At 41.9% G+C, this 12,122-nt stretch overlaps 1 protein-coding gene across 4 annotated transcripts in view; it reads left to right on the plus strand.

Annotated features, from left to right (window-relative positions):
* The first annotated feature begins 5,367 nt into the window (after positions 1 to 5,367).
* Positions 5,368 to 12,122, plus strand: part of C4bpa (complement component 4 binding protein alpha) — a 49,118-nt gene continuing 42,363 nt past the window's right edge. For 2 of the 4 annotated variants that reach the window (XM_037211449.1, XM_037211452.1), the window contains exons 1-3: positions 5,368 to 5,562; positions 8,643 to 8,825; positions 11,682 to 11,864. In XM_037211449.1, the coding sequence (XP_037067344.1) occupies positions 8,660 to 8,825; positions 11,682 to 11,864 (349 nt within the window). In that variant the 5' untranslated portion in view covers positions 5,368 to 5,562; positions 8,643 to 8,659. Of the gene's footprint in view, positions 5,563 to 6,457; positions 6,614 to 8,642; positions 8,826 to 11,681; positions 11,865 to 12,122 lie in introns of all 4 variants that reach the window. The other 2 variants (XM_037211450.1, XM_037211453.1) reach the window with 2 other exon arrangements.

A 12,122-nucleotide genomic window follows, 5' to 3' on the forward strand; every position in this document is an offset into this window, starting at 1 on the left:
TTTAGAGACAGGGTTTCTCTGGTGTAGCCCTGGTTGTCCTGGAACTCTCTCTATACTCCAATCTGGCCTTGAATTCACAGAGATCTACCTGCTTCTGTAGATGAATTTCTAAATGGTCTTATTAAATAAAAAGCACAGAGCCAGATATAGGGGTGAAAACCCGAGAGATCAGGGAAATAGGGAAAGCCATAGCGAACCTTACCTCACCAACTCTCCAGCTTCCAAAAGCGAGCTACTTTCTGTCTACCCATGCCTGTATGCCTTGCTGTTCTGCCATCTGATTTGCTCTCTCTGTCCAGCTACATCACTTCCTCTTCCTGCCCATCTCTGTCACTTCCTGTCTGTCTGTACAGATCTCCAGACCTCCATGGTTAACTAGTGTTGGAATTTAAGGCATGTGCCATCATGCCTGGCTCTGTTCCCAGTGTGGCCTTAAACACACAGAGATGCAGACAGATCCCTGCCTGCCAAGTGATAGGATTAAAGTCGTGTGCTACCATTGCCTGACTTCTATATAGTGGCTGGCTTTTGCCTCTGATCCTCAGGTAAATTTTGTTGGAAGACACAGTATGTTGGGGGACACAATACATCACCACATGATTCTGCTTCAGGAGGGCTGAGATGAAAATTGTGTGCCACTATGGCCTGGCACTTTTTTTTTTTAAAGAGAAAGAACATGAAGTCTTGTGGGTGGAGGGAATTAGGAGCTGGAGGATGGGAAAATACTATAAAAAATATACCATGTGAAATTCTCAAAGAATTATTAAGAACACTAAAATGTTTCCAACAAAATAAAATAAGTAAAATGGCTCATTGTGACAGAAGTTGAATTAGGCTCCAGACTCTTCTCTACACCTGGTTTATGAAGCCAGGTTTCTAAACCTTATATGATAATATTGTTACTGCCTTTTGAATAACTCAAAAGCAGGGCAGTGGTGGCGCATGCCTTTAATCCTAGCTCACGGGAGGCAGAGGCAGGCAGATCTCTGTGAGTTCGAGGCCAGCCTGGTCTACACAGTTGAGTTCCAGGAGAGGCTCCAAAACTACATGGAGAAACCCTGTCTCAAAACAAAAAAAAAGGATGACTCCCAGCCCCTCATCACCATGTGAAGCAAGAACCTAATTAGTCCCATCAATAAAAACCAGGAGTCAGATATCATGGTAATAATAATCTGAAAGTTCAGAGAAGCAGAGGAGCAGCTACCAGTGACTTCTTACCTCTCCAGATCCTGTCCCCTCCTCACCTTATCACTTCCTCTCTCCGCCTCCTGCGTTGAGATTAAAGATTTAAGTGTGAGCCACCACTGCCTGGCCTCTATGGTTAACTAGTGGCTGGTTCCACCCTCTGATCTCCAGGCAAGCTGTATTTGTCAGAACATAAACAAGCTATCACACAATGACAACCCTGTGGTCTGGGATGGTGCAGTAACATGAGTGCATTTTCTTCTCCTTACTTAAAGATACAGGAAACCGAAGGCTTGCCTAAGGCACTTTAATGTCTTAAAGTGAAGTTTTGATATGCTTTTTTTTTTTTTTTTCAGAAAGGGCCGCTGAGATGCAAGAAACATGGAACGTGTTTAGGCAATAGCATGTAACTTGGGCTGGCCTGAGTGAAACATGAGCAATGGTGAAGGATAGGAAGGTTGCTTAAATCCAGCCAACAGAGAGTTTTAAAACGTCTGCCAGAGAACTTGCACTTCGTTTGTTAGGCAGGGCACACATGGCTTTCAAGGAGTGAGATGAGAACAACACAGAGAATGATTTCTCACAGTGGTAAGGAAAACCACCTGTAGCATGCATGGGTCGAGGTGGAAAATGGATGAGATGGAGAAACCAGTAAAGGGTTACTTACTGCAGTGGTTCAAGTGTGTTCCCCGAAGTTTGTGTTGGAGACAACTCCAGTGGGGTTTCTATTGCTGTGATGAAACACCATCACCAAAACAAGTTGGGAAGGAGAGGGCTTATTTGGCTTACACTTCCACTTTGTAGTTTATCACTGAAGGAAGTCAGGACAGGAACTCAAGCACATCTGGAACCTGGAGGCTGGAATTCATACAGAGGCCACGGAGGAGTGCGGCTTGCTGGCTTACTCCTCTTGGCTTGCTCAGCCTGCTTTCTTATAGTCATCCTCTCAGATGACTTTAGCTCAGCAGTTCTCAACATGTGGGTCATGACCCCTTTGGGGGTGTCCAACAACCCTTTCACAGGGGGCGCATTTCAGATATCGTGCATATCAGAAATTTACACTACGACTGATAGCAGTAGCAAGATTAGTTATGAAGTAGCAACACAGAATTTTATGGTTGAGGGTCACCGTAACCTGAGAACTGTGTTGAAGGGTCGCAGCGTTAGGGAGGTTGGGAACCACTGCTCTACCTTGTGTCAAGCTGACATAAAACTATCCAGTGCAGGAGCCGATTAGGGTCTTGTGTCCTCGGAATGGATTGGTACTGAGTGTATTAGTCACCACAGGAGACCTGACAAAATAATCAAGTTCAGTTCCATTCCTTCTTTTTTTGCCTCACGCCTGTCCTTTTGTCCTGCCTGTCCTTTTGTCCTTCACCTCCTACTGTGGGACAAGGCAGCCACAAAGCCCTTGCCAGAAGCAGGCCCTTCAGTCTTCAGAGACGTAAGAAGGAATCTCTATTCTTTATAAGGCAGTCTGTCTTGGGCATTCTGTGACAGAAACAGAAAACAGACCGAGACATCCACACAAAAGATACTGACGGTCTCAGCTATTCTCACGGCAGAGGGAATTCAAATGAAACAGAGAGAATGAGAGCTGTGGGGTACTTATGTCGAAATGACTTGTGACCTGATTTTATTAGGGAAGAGGTATTCAAAAGCAGCCCTGAAATTCCTTTCTTGAGGACCCAGAGTTCTCTCTTTAGCTGTGCTGTGTGTGAGGTATTTGACTATACCGCACAGCCAACAATAAAGTGAACAGAACTTAGGGAAGTAATCAGAGACAAAGACCTACACCGGAGCAGCCCTCCTCCTGGGGAAAGTAATCAGAGACTATGGCCTATATCGGAGTGGCCCTCCTCCTGGGGATGTTTAAAAGATGAGAATAGATAAGTTCATTGAAGTGAAGAGGTTTTTGTTTGTTTCTTTTGTTTCTTTAGTAAGGAAAAGAGCTAGGCACAGCAGAGACCAGCCTGGTCTACATAATGAGTTCCAGGCCAGCCAGGGCTACATCTAAACAATAAAATAAAAAGAGAGAGAGAGAGAGAGAGAGAGAGAGAGAGAGAGAGAGAGAGAGAGAGAGAGAGAAGGGAATGGAATGTATTTATGTTTATGGATGAGAGAGGAAAAGGAGTTATTAAAAATTTAAGAGAAATTCGAAGAATCAGGAAAATTGAAGGTTAATTGTGGGAGCTGTCTCAATTTTCTCCTCCTGTTTCAGTGATAAAATACCCTTTCCAGAGAAAACTTCAGGCCTTTTGTTTTTTATTTTTTTAGCTCACTATTACAGTCCATCATGACAGGAGATTAAAGACTTCATGAGCTTGAAGTAGCTGATCATATTATGTTCTCAGTCAGAAGAGGACAATGAATGCATGCATGTGCTGTCATTGTCCTTTGTCACCCAGTACCCCCTGCCTAGGGAATGGTGTCCCCTGTGGTGCCCAGGTCTTCCCACCTTAACTAGCATCATGAAGATAACCCCCACAGACATGCCCAGATGATTCTAACTTTTGCCCAGTTGACAGCACGGAGTCAAAGGGGGGAGAATGGTTTAGAGTGGAAATGTTTGGCGATGTTAAAGACTTCACAGAAATGATAAGAAATACACGGAAGACATTTGAACTTGCAAAGCCTTCGTTCTTGAGAAGTGCGGCATCACATTAAAGAAGGAAAGGGGGTTTGAAGTTTTGGCAAGACTGCAGGAACACATCGGAGTAAGAGACAAAGTGAACTAATACAGAAGGAGTTTTAGTAAAAGAGAAGGCAAAAGGATCCGTTGAGAGTTAGACAAGCCAGTCAGTCTCCTTGGAGAGGAAGCTCTGCGCCCACCACAGCAGAGACCAGAGCAAAGAGCTTGAACACATTGGAAATGATGCTTTGAAGATTGAACTTTAAAGGTATTATTTCCTCCAACTCAACTTTCAGGACTTTGTAGAATTGTCCTTTGTTCGGATTCTTATCAAATTTAAGTGAGTCTCTTAGCTCTGTGAAGTGGCTGTGCTTTCTTTACCTCTAATCTCCTTCTCATTTTCATCTAGTAATTTGTGATTATCATTCAAGGCCCATCCTCAATCTCACACCCCTGTCAAACTTCCCTGACGAGCTCATTTTGGGGGGCCATTAGTGTTTATTACAGAAAATAAATTATGATACCACCAAGAATTTTTTTTTCTTTTTTGCTGTGCTGATCAAACCCAAGCACCCTGTACATGTTAGACAAGTGCTCTACCACCGAGCCACATCTCTAGCCCTTGACTTCCTAGACAGGATCTTATATACAGCCCAGGCTGATCTTGAGTTCCTAATCCTCCTGCCTCAGCCTCCTAAGTGCTACAATTATAAGCTCCTATCACTACATCTAGTAAGAACTATTTTTTTTACATTTATTAATTTATATGGGGCGCATTCATGGCATGGCAAGCGTGTGGTCATCAGAGTTGGTTCATGCTGGGGATGACACTCAGGTCATTAGGCTTGGCAACATGCACATTTGCCCAATGAGCCATCTCACTGGTCCAGAACTGCTTTTCAATAGCAGTCTTTTGGGCACACAAATCTGAAACTTTAGGATTGACAGATTAAATGGGCCATGTCAGGGTTTGATGTTATTTGTAGATTTATGTGATGTCTAACACTACTAGCCTCTCCATCGCATTCTTCTGAGTGGTAATTGGTGTGAGGTCAGCTTCTGGAGACCGTTTGGTGCCTGCTGGTGGATTGTCAACATTTGTTGAGCTCTGAGTATGTTCCAGGCACATTATCACACAACAGAAACCCAATTAAAAAGATACATTCTGTATCTGTTGTACCTCCTTGTGCCTCATGGAGACAAGCGAAGAGCAAGGCCCCCAGACCTGGGATCCCTGAATGTCCCTGGGCCTAGTGTCCCGGGAAGAGGACCCCTTGGGTTGGAGTGGGTCTGAACTTCTCAAGGTTTCTAGGCTGGTTGGATTTTGTGTTGCATAACTCTTATGATTATGAAAAAAAAAGGAACATTCTGGCATCTAATTCTAATCACCCTTCTAACTTAGGGGAAATGGTTGGCAGAGAAGAAAATAAATAATTGCAACACATGATCAAGACTGCAGGCTGGTGAGGAAGGAGATTAGGTAAATACCACTGATCCAGTTTGTTAATCATTCACTGGGACAGAGGAGAGTTTCTCCCTGTCCATCTTTATTTACCTGCCTCTGATCAGCCACCTGCGTGGGTAGAATCCAAGGACCACGTGTGTGGGGAGAATCCAGGGACTTTTTGGTGGAGCAATTACTGGCCGCCTTTAGGATATTGTGATCAACTGTCATCTTGGGAGATCAAGTACAGTACAGTAGAGATCAAGGCATCATCACAGAGTCATTTCCTCTGCTACTGCAGGTCAGTGAGCTACTGATCACTTGGGTGGGGGGTTGTGGGTAAAGCTGGTCATCAGATCCTTTAGGAGATACATCTCTGTGTTCTATTTTTTTTATTTTTGAGATTATAATTTAATTACACTTTCCCATTCCCTTTCCCTCCTCCCAAATCCTCCTGTGCATCCTTTCTTGCTCTATTTCAAATTTATGACCTTTTTTTTGTTAGTTCTGATTGTGATCATATATTCCTAAATACAACCTGTTCAGTCCACATAATGTTACTTGTATGTGTGTTTTCAGGGCTGAATGTTTGGCACTGGACAACCAGTTGCTGTGGTTCTTCCCTGGAGAAGACCACCTTTCCCTCCCCTCCCCCGCCCAGCTTTCCTAAGTTGTCTATAGTTCTTTGTGTGTAGAATCAAGGCCCTATGAGCTCTTCCCCATCTAGTTTTGTATATTCATTGGTGTCCTCCTTGTTCAGCTCATGTTTGGGAGGTCCTGTTGGTGGGTTGACTGGTATAGCTTCTGATGTTACTAGTTACCCCACAGTAAACTCCTTGATCCCTTGACTCTGCCAATCTGTTTTAACACTTTGCTAGGTGGTGACACACGCCTTTAATCTCAGCATTCAGGAGGCAGAGGCAGGTGGATCTCTGAGTTCGAGGCCAGCCTGGTCTACAGAGGGAATTCCAGGACAGCCAGGGCTATACAGAGAAACCCTATCTTGAAAAACCAAACCTAATCAAAGCAAAACAAACCCACACTATACTTGTATATTTATACATGGAGTTACATTATGCGTATTATGGTTTTTTTTTAAGTTAAAAAGTTAAGAGTTGTGTATGGAAGCCACTATTTCCTTAGAGTCATCCACCACCTCTGGCGCTTACAATCTTCCCACCTCCTCTTCTTCATAGATCCCTGAACCCTGAGGGGAGGGGTTTGATGACGACATCTCATTTAGGACTGAATGCTTTGAAGCCTCTCACTTTCTACACATTGTCCAGTTTGGGGTGTCTGTGTTAATTCCAATCTACTGCAAGAAGACACTTCTCTGATGAGGATTGAGTGAGGTACTCATCTATGGGTATTTCGATATCATTAGGGGTCACTTTATTGTTATGTTCATGTAGCAGAATGATAGTAGTAGGTTTTCTTTTAGGCCCATGACCGACCTGATCTCAAGTTCTTGGCCAGTGTAGCAGTGCCATGTCTGGGTTCCATCTCATGGAGCGGGCCTTAAATCCGATTTAGGAGGAGTGGTTGTTTACTCCCACGACATTCGTGTCACTGTGTACCAGTGTATCCTGCAGGCAGTTCTCTGTTGTAGGTCTCGGAGTTTGTATCTGGGTGATATTGCTGATCACCTTCCTCCTCCGCTAGTTACCTTCTAGGCAGAATGCCTTCTAGTACCACGAACGCTAGTTAGCAAGGGTGAAGCTTCTAGTTAGGCATGAGCTCATTTTTCTATGTTTGATGACATAAGTGTTGCTGTCTTCAGAAATGGGAACTCACCATCAGGTGAAAAGCAGCCAATAGCCTTAGATGTAGCCTGTGATATTTGGTGGCATAAGATGTCTACTTGGGGCATTGTCTCCCCCATTGTATGGTGACTCTACTTAAATTCCTTTCATAAATGCATCTATTTTAGGAAGCTTCTACAGTAGCATGTTTCCATAGAATTTTTCAAATGGCCTTTAACGTTAGTTGTCACTCCCCATATTCCCTCCTGTACCCTGCTTTCCCGTTCCCCTCTCCATTTAGTCCTCCTGTTCTAGCTTTTGTTTATCCTTAGGACTATGTTGTATAGGTTTGAACACATTGGCACAGGAAAGGACTTTCTGAACAGGATGCTGATAGCACAGGCACTAAGATGGACACTTAATAAATAGGACCTCATGAGGCTAGAATGCTTCTGTATATCAAAGGGCGCCATTGTTTGGGCAAAGCAGCCCCTATAGAATGAAGAAGAAAAACATCCTCTTTCAGGAATCTTTACCAGTTATACATTGGCTGCAATGCAAGTATCTAGACTACATGAAGAATTTTAAAAAGCCCTGAGCATCAAGAAAATAAATAATCCAATTAAAAATGGGGTACAGAATTAAGCAGAAAAGTGAGCAGGAAGTTCCCAAAAGATGAAACACAAATAGTTGAGAAACAAAGAAATGTTCAACATCTGTAGCCATCAGGAAATGGAAATTGAAACAACTTTGAGGTTTCATCTTACTCCAGTCAGAATGGCCAAGATCAATAAACAAATGGCAGCTCATGCTGGTGAGGATGCCAGGAAAGGGGAAAACTTATTCCTTGCTGGTGGGAGTCCACACAGATATAGCTGTTGTGGAAATCAGTGTGGAGGGTCCTCAAAAACTGAAAACCAATCTACCACAAGATCCTGCTACTCCACTTTTGGGCATACTCCCAAAGGACTCGACATCCTTCTGCAGAGATACTTATTCATTTATGTTCATTGCTGATCTATTCATAATAGCCAGAAATTAGAGATAGCTTAGATGTCCATCAACTGGTGAATGAATAGTGAAAATGTGAATCATTTACATAATTCAATATTACTCAGCTGTTAAGGAAGATAACATTATGAAATTCACAGGTAAACAGATGAAGCTAGAAAAAGGAATCATCCTGAGCTAAGTAACCTAGACCCCAAAAGACAAATATTGTGTGTTTTCTCTTATATGTGCATGTTAGCTCTTCAGTCTTTAATATGTGTCTACATTCTGAATAACCAACAGGATTAGGTGTCTAGTAAGGGACTAGGAGAGAGGAGGGGGTCTCTTGATTTGCAAAGTTGAAACACTGTCTTCTGCTCCCAGATGACCTGAATTTATTCTCTGGCTTCACAAAACACTGCTCAGATATATCCTCCTTTGCAAATTCACTTCCTCTCCCCACTTGGAATGAATTTCTCTTCCCACAGTGGTCTTTGCAGAGGCGAGTCCTTGTTGTTTCTCGTGCTAACATCCTTACTTGCCTCTCTTCTTCCCATCTAGGCTGTCACTTCCTTGAAGAGGTGGATATTGTAGCATTTATCCCAATGCTTTATGACAAGTAGATTAAACAGTTGCTTATTAAATTCAGGTTTTCTGGCAGAACCAATGTGGGCAAAGCATCTGCAGGCTATGCGCCCCACCAGAGCTCCACATGGGAGGCTTCATAGAAACAGGGATGCTGTGGCCTGGCCCTTCTCTAGGCTCTGGAGAGTCTCTGACCCAACTTTGTTCCAAATGACCATCATTGCTGCTCTCTGGGTTGCTGTTTTTGGTGAGTAGTAGGCAAAAAGTCCAGATGGACAACCAAGAGTTACTTACAAGACTTTGGATGAGATAGTTAAGCTAGTGGAGATCCAGTTTCAGCAACAAAGGATTTATTTTGCCATCTGGAGCTAGGTGTTTCTAGGTTTTGAAACAAACCTATATTGTCTAACAGTGATTAAACACATTTCATGGCTTGGGATTGGTCTGGAATGGAGAAATGAGGAGCAAACCATTTCTCTGGGGGCGGAGGGGCGCGCCACCCAGCTACCAAATAAATCACACATGGAGGCTTATTCTTACTCATAATTGCCAGGCCTTAGCTTGGCTTGTTTCTTTCCAACTTTGCTTAACTTAAATTATCCCATCTATCTTTTGCTCTGGGCTTCTTACATCTGTAAATCTTTTTTTTTTTTTTTTTTTTTTTCGAGACAGGGTTTCTCTGTGTAGCTTTGTGCCTTTCCTGGAACTCACTTTGGAGACCAGGCTGGCTTCAAACTCACAGAGATCCGCCTGCCTCTGCCTTCCGAGTGCTGGGATTAAAGGCGTTCGTCACCACCACCTGGCACATCTGTAAATCTTACTCTTACTCCATGGCTGTTGTATGGCTGGGTGGCTGGCTCCTGGAGTCTTCCTCCTTATCTGGATACTTCTTATTTTCCTCCCAGACTTCTTCTTTTATATATTCTGTCTGCCTACCAGCCTTGTCTACCCTTTTTCCTGCTTTGTTATTGGCCATTCAGCTTTTTATTAGACCACCAGGTGTTTTAGAGAGGCAAAGTAACACAGATTCCACAGAGTTAAACAATTGCAACATAAACAAAAGTAACACACCTTAAAATAATATTCTACAACATTTACCCCTTTTGTCTAAATAAAAAGAAAGGCTTTAACTTTAACATGGTAAAACTATACACAATAAAAACTGTAGATGTAACCAACTGTCTTATTAAATAAGAAACACAGAACCAATGTAAAAGAGAAAGCCAAGAGGTCAGAGCTCAGAGCTAAAACCTTACCCTTCCTGTGGTGCTCCCACCTCTCCGAAAGAGACCTACTTCCTGTGTGTATGTCTTTAATATAGTCTTTCGGTTCTGCCTTCTCATTGGTTGTAAACCCAAACACATGACTGCCTCATCACTGCCTGTAAGTACAGCCCTCCAGGTCTTAAAGGTGTATGTCTCCAATTCTGGCTGTATCCCTGAACACACAGAGATCTACCTGGCTCTGTCTACCAAGCGCTGGGATTAAAGGCATGCGCCACCACCGCCACGCTCTTGCTATGGCTCTAATAGCTCTGACCCCCGGGCAAACTTATTTATTAACATACAATTAAAATCACATTTCAGTACAAATAAAATATCACCATAAAAAACAGTTATCAAGTAAGAATTACATTTACAATATTCTGTCCATATTCAGAGAAAATAATGCATTATCTATCCTATCTTAGTGAATCCAAAGTTTTACACCTAACTTACTTTCTATCATAACCCAAGGAAAACTGCAACTATAACTACCTAGTCTTCAACTCCATCCAAGACCATCCAGAAAGATGTAATATTATCTAACAACAGAGACATTTGACTGCCTGGACAGTCACCCAATGTTCCTCTGCAATGTTGGGGCATCCATCTTCAGCCTACAGGCCCAGAATATCTGGCAAACTTTTCAGTGAAGCAGGAAATTTGAAGGATAGTTCTGCCTTGTATTGGCAAAGTTCATCAATTGCTTTCCTCTGTGTCCTGCAGAATATCTGGCAGACTCTTCTGTGAAGCAGGAATTTTGAAGGACTGTCCTGCCTTGTTTGGGCAAAGTTCAACAGTCTTTTTCCTGTGTGTCCTTCACGTTCAGTATGCACAGCACATTGCCAGCAGTCAAAGGCAAGAGCAGCTTCTTTGTCCAGTGGCTAACATTGCCACAATAAAAGCAAACTCCATAAGGAGTTTCTTCAATGCCCATCATCTCTGAAATAAATTGGTGCTGCCTGGAGCAGATGGTTCTCATTGTCATGAAAAAAAACCTTAGATTAACAAAACATTTTAAATGCCATATTCCATAGGCTGTTGAAGTGTTTGAAAACCATTTATCTATCTAAAATATATCTCTATATGATCTTAAAAACATACCTAACACACCTACAAATTTGATTGTTATAGATGACTAACTACTGACCTGTTTCTTGATTGTTGTGAATAGTTCATAATAATAGCTTTCAAAAACTAGAACTTTACCTTACATTTTTAAATGAACTGCATAGGTACAATACCTTAACAAAAGTAGAAAATATATATATATATATATATATATATTAAGAATAACTTTAAATTTATATCAATATGCTATATACTATACACTATTCATTTTTAATAGGGAAAGTAGGATTGAGATTTTTATGTCTCAAGAATTCTATGCTTTCTCTTCTATATCACCCAGGCTGGACTTGAATTCATAATCTTTCTTACACATCACCATGTCTGGCTCATTATGTCAGTCCAAATGAAATGGTAATGTTTCTCTTAAGGCAAATTTATAGGAATTTTTGGCATTTCATAGATGCTTTCTGAGCAGAGATGGGTAACACAGGCTATGAAATTTATGACTGTGTCCTTTTTAGAAAAATTATTTTATATAGTAGAGAAGGGACAAAATGTATTCCTTTTATCATCATTGTTGTTATCATTTATCAACAGACATATGTGTACATCTCTCATGAACTCATGACACAGGGGAATAGTACATTTATGATTTTTTTTTTTGATTAGAGGAGGAAAGAACTGTTTTCCCTCTACAATTATAGCACTGAAACACTAAGGTGCCGTGTCTTAGGTATGACATTTAGTGTTGCCGTCCTCTTGGTGTCTAGGTAAATGTGGTCCACCACCTGATTTACCTGATGCCATGCCAGTAAGTGAGATGAACCAGACAGACTTCGAAAGCTCAACTTCCCTGAAATACATTTGTCGTCCTGGCTACAGTAGGGCATCTTCAAGCCAGGCTATATACTGTAAACCTGATGGGAAATGGCGGATTGATATTGCCTGTGTCAGTAAGTATCAACATTCATTTTTCTCACCTGTGCATGTATCAGTTTCAGAACATTGTCTCTGGTTATATAATTACTGAATCTTAAGTCACTAAGGAACTAGTGAATTCATCAACTAGCAATTTGAATGTACATATGTATGAATCTTCTGAAAAGCAGAATAAAACAAAACAAAAATAAGAAACAAGCTAATTGCAATGAAGATCACTATACTATGCTGGTTAGTTTTGTGTCAACTTGACACAAGCTAGAGTCATCAGA

The sequence above is a fragment of the Peromyscus leucopus genome, chromosome 15 (assembly GCF_004664715.2).
Source record: "Peromyscus leucopus breed LL Stock chromosome 15, UCI_PerLeu_2.1, whole genome shotgun sequence".
NCBI lineage: Eukaryota > Metazoa > Chordata > Mammalia > Rodentia > Cricetidae > Peromyscus > Peromyscus leucopus.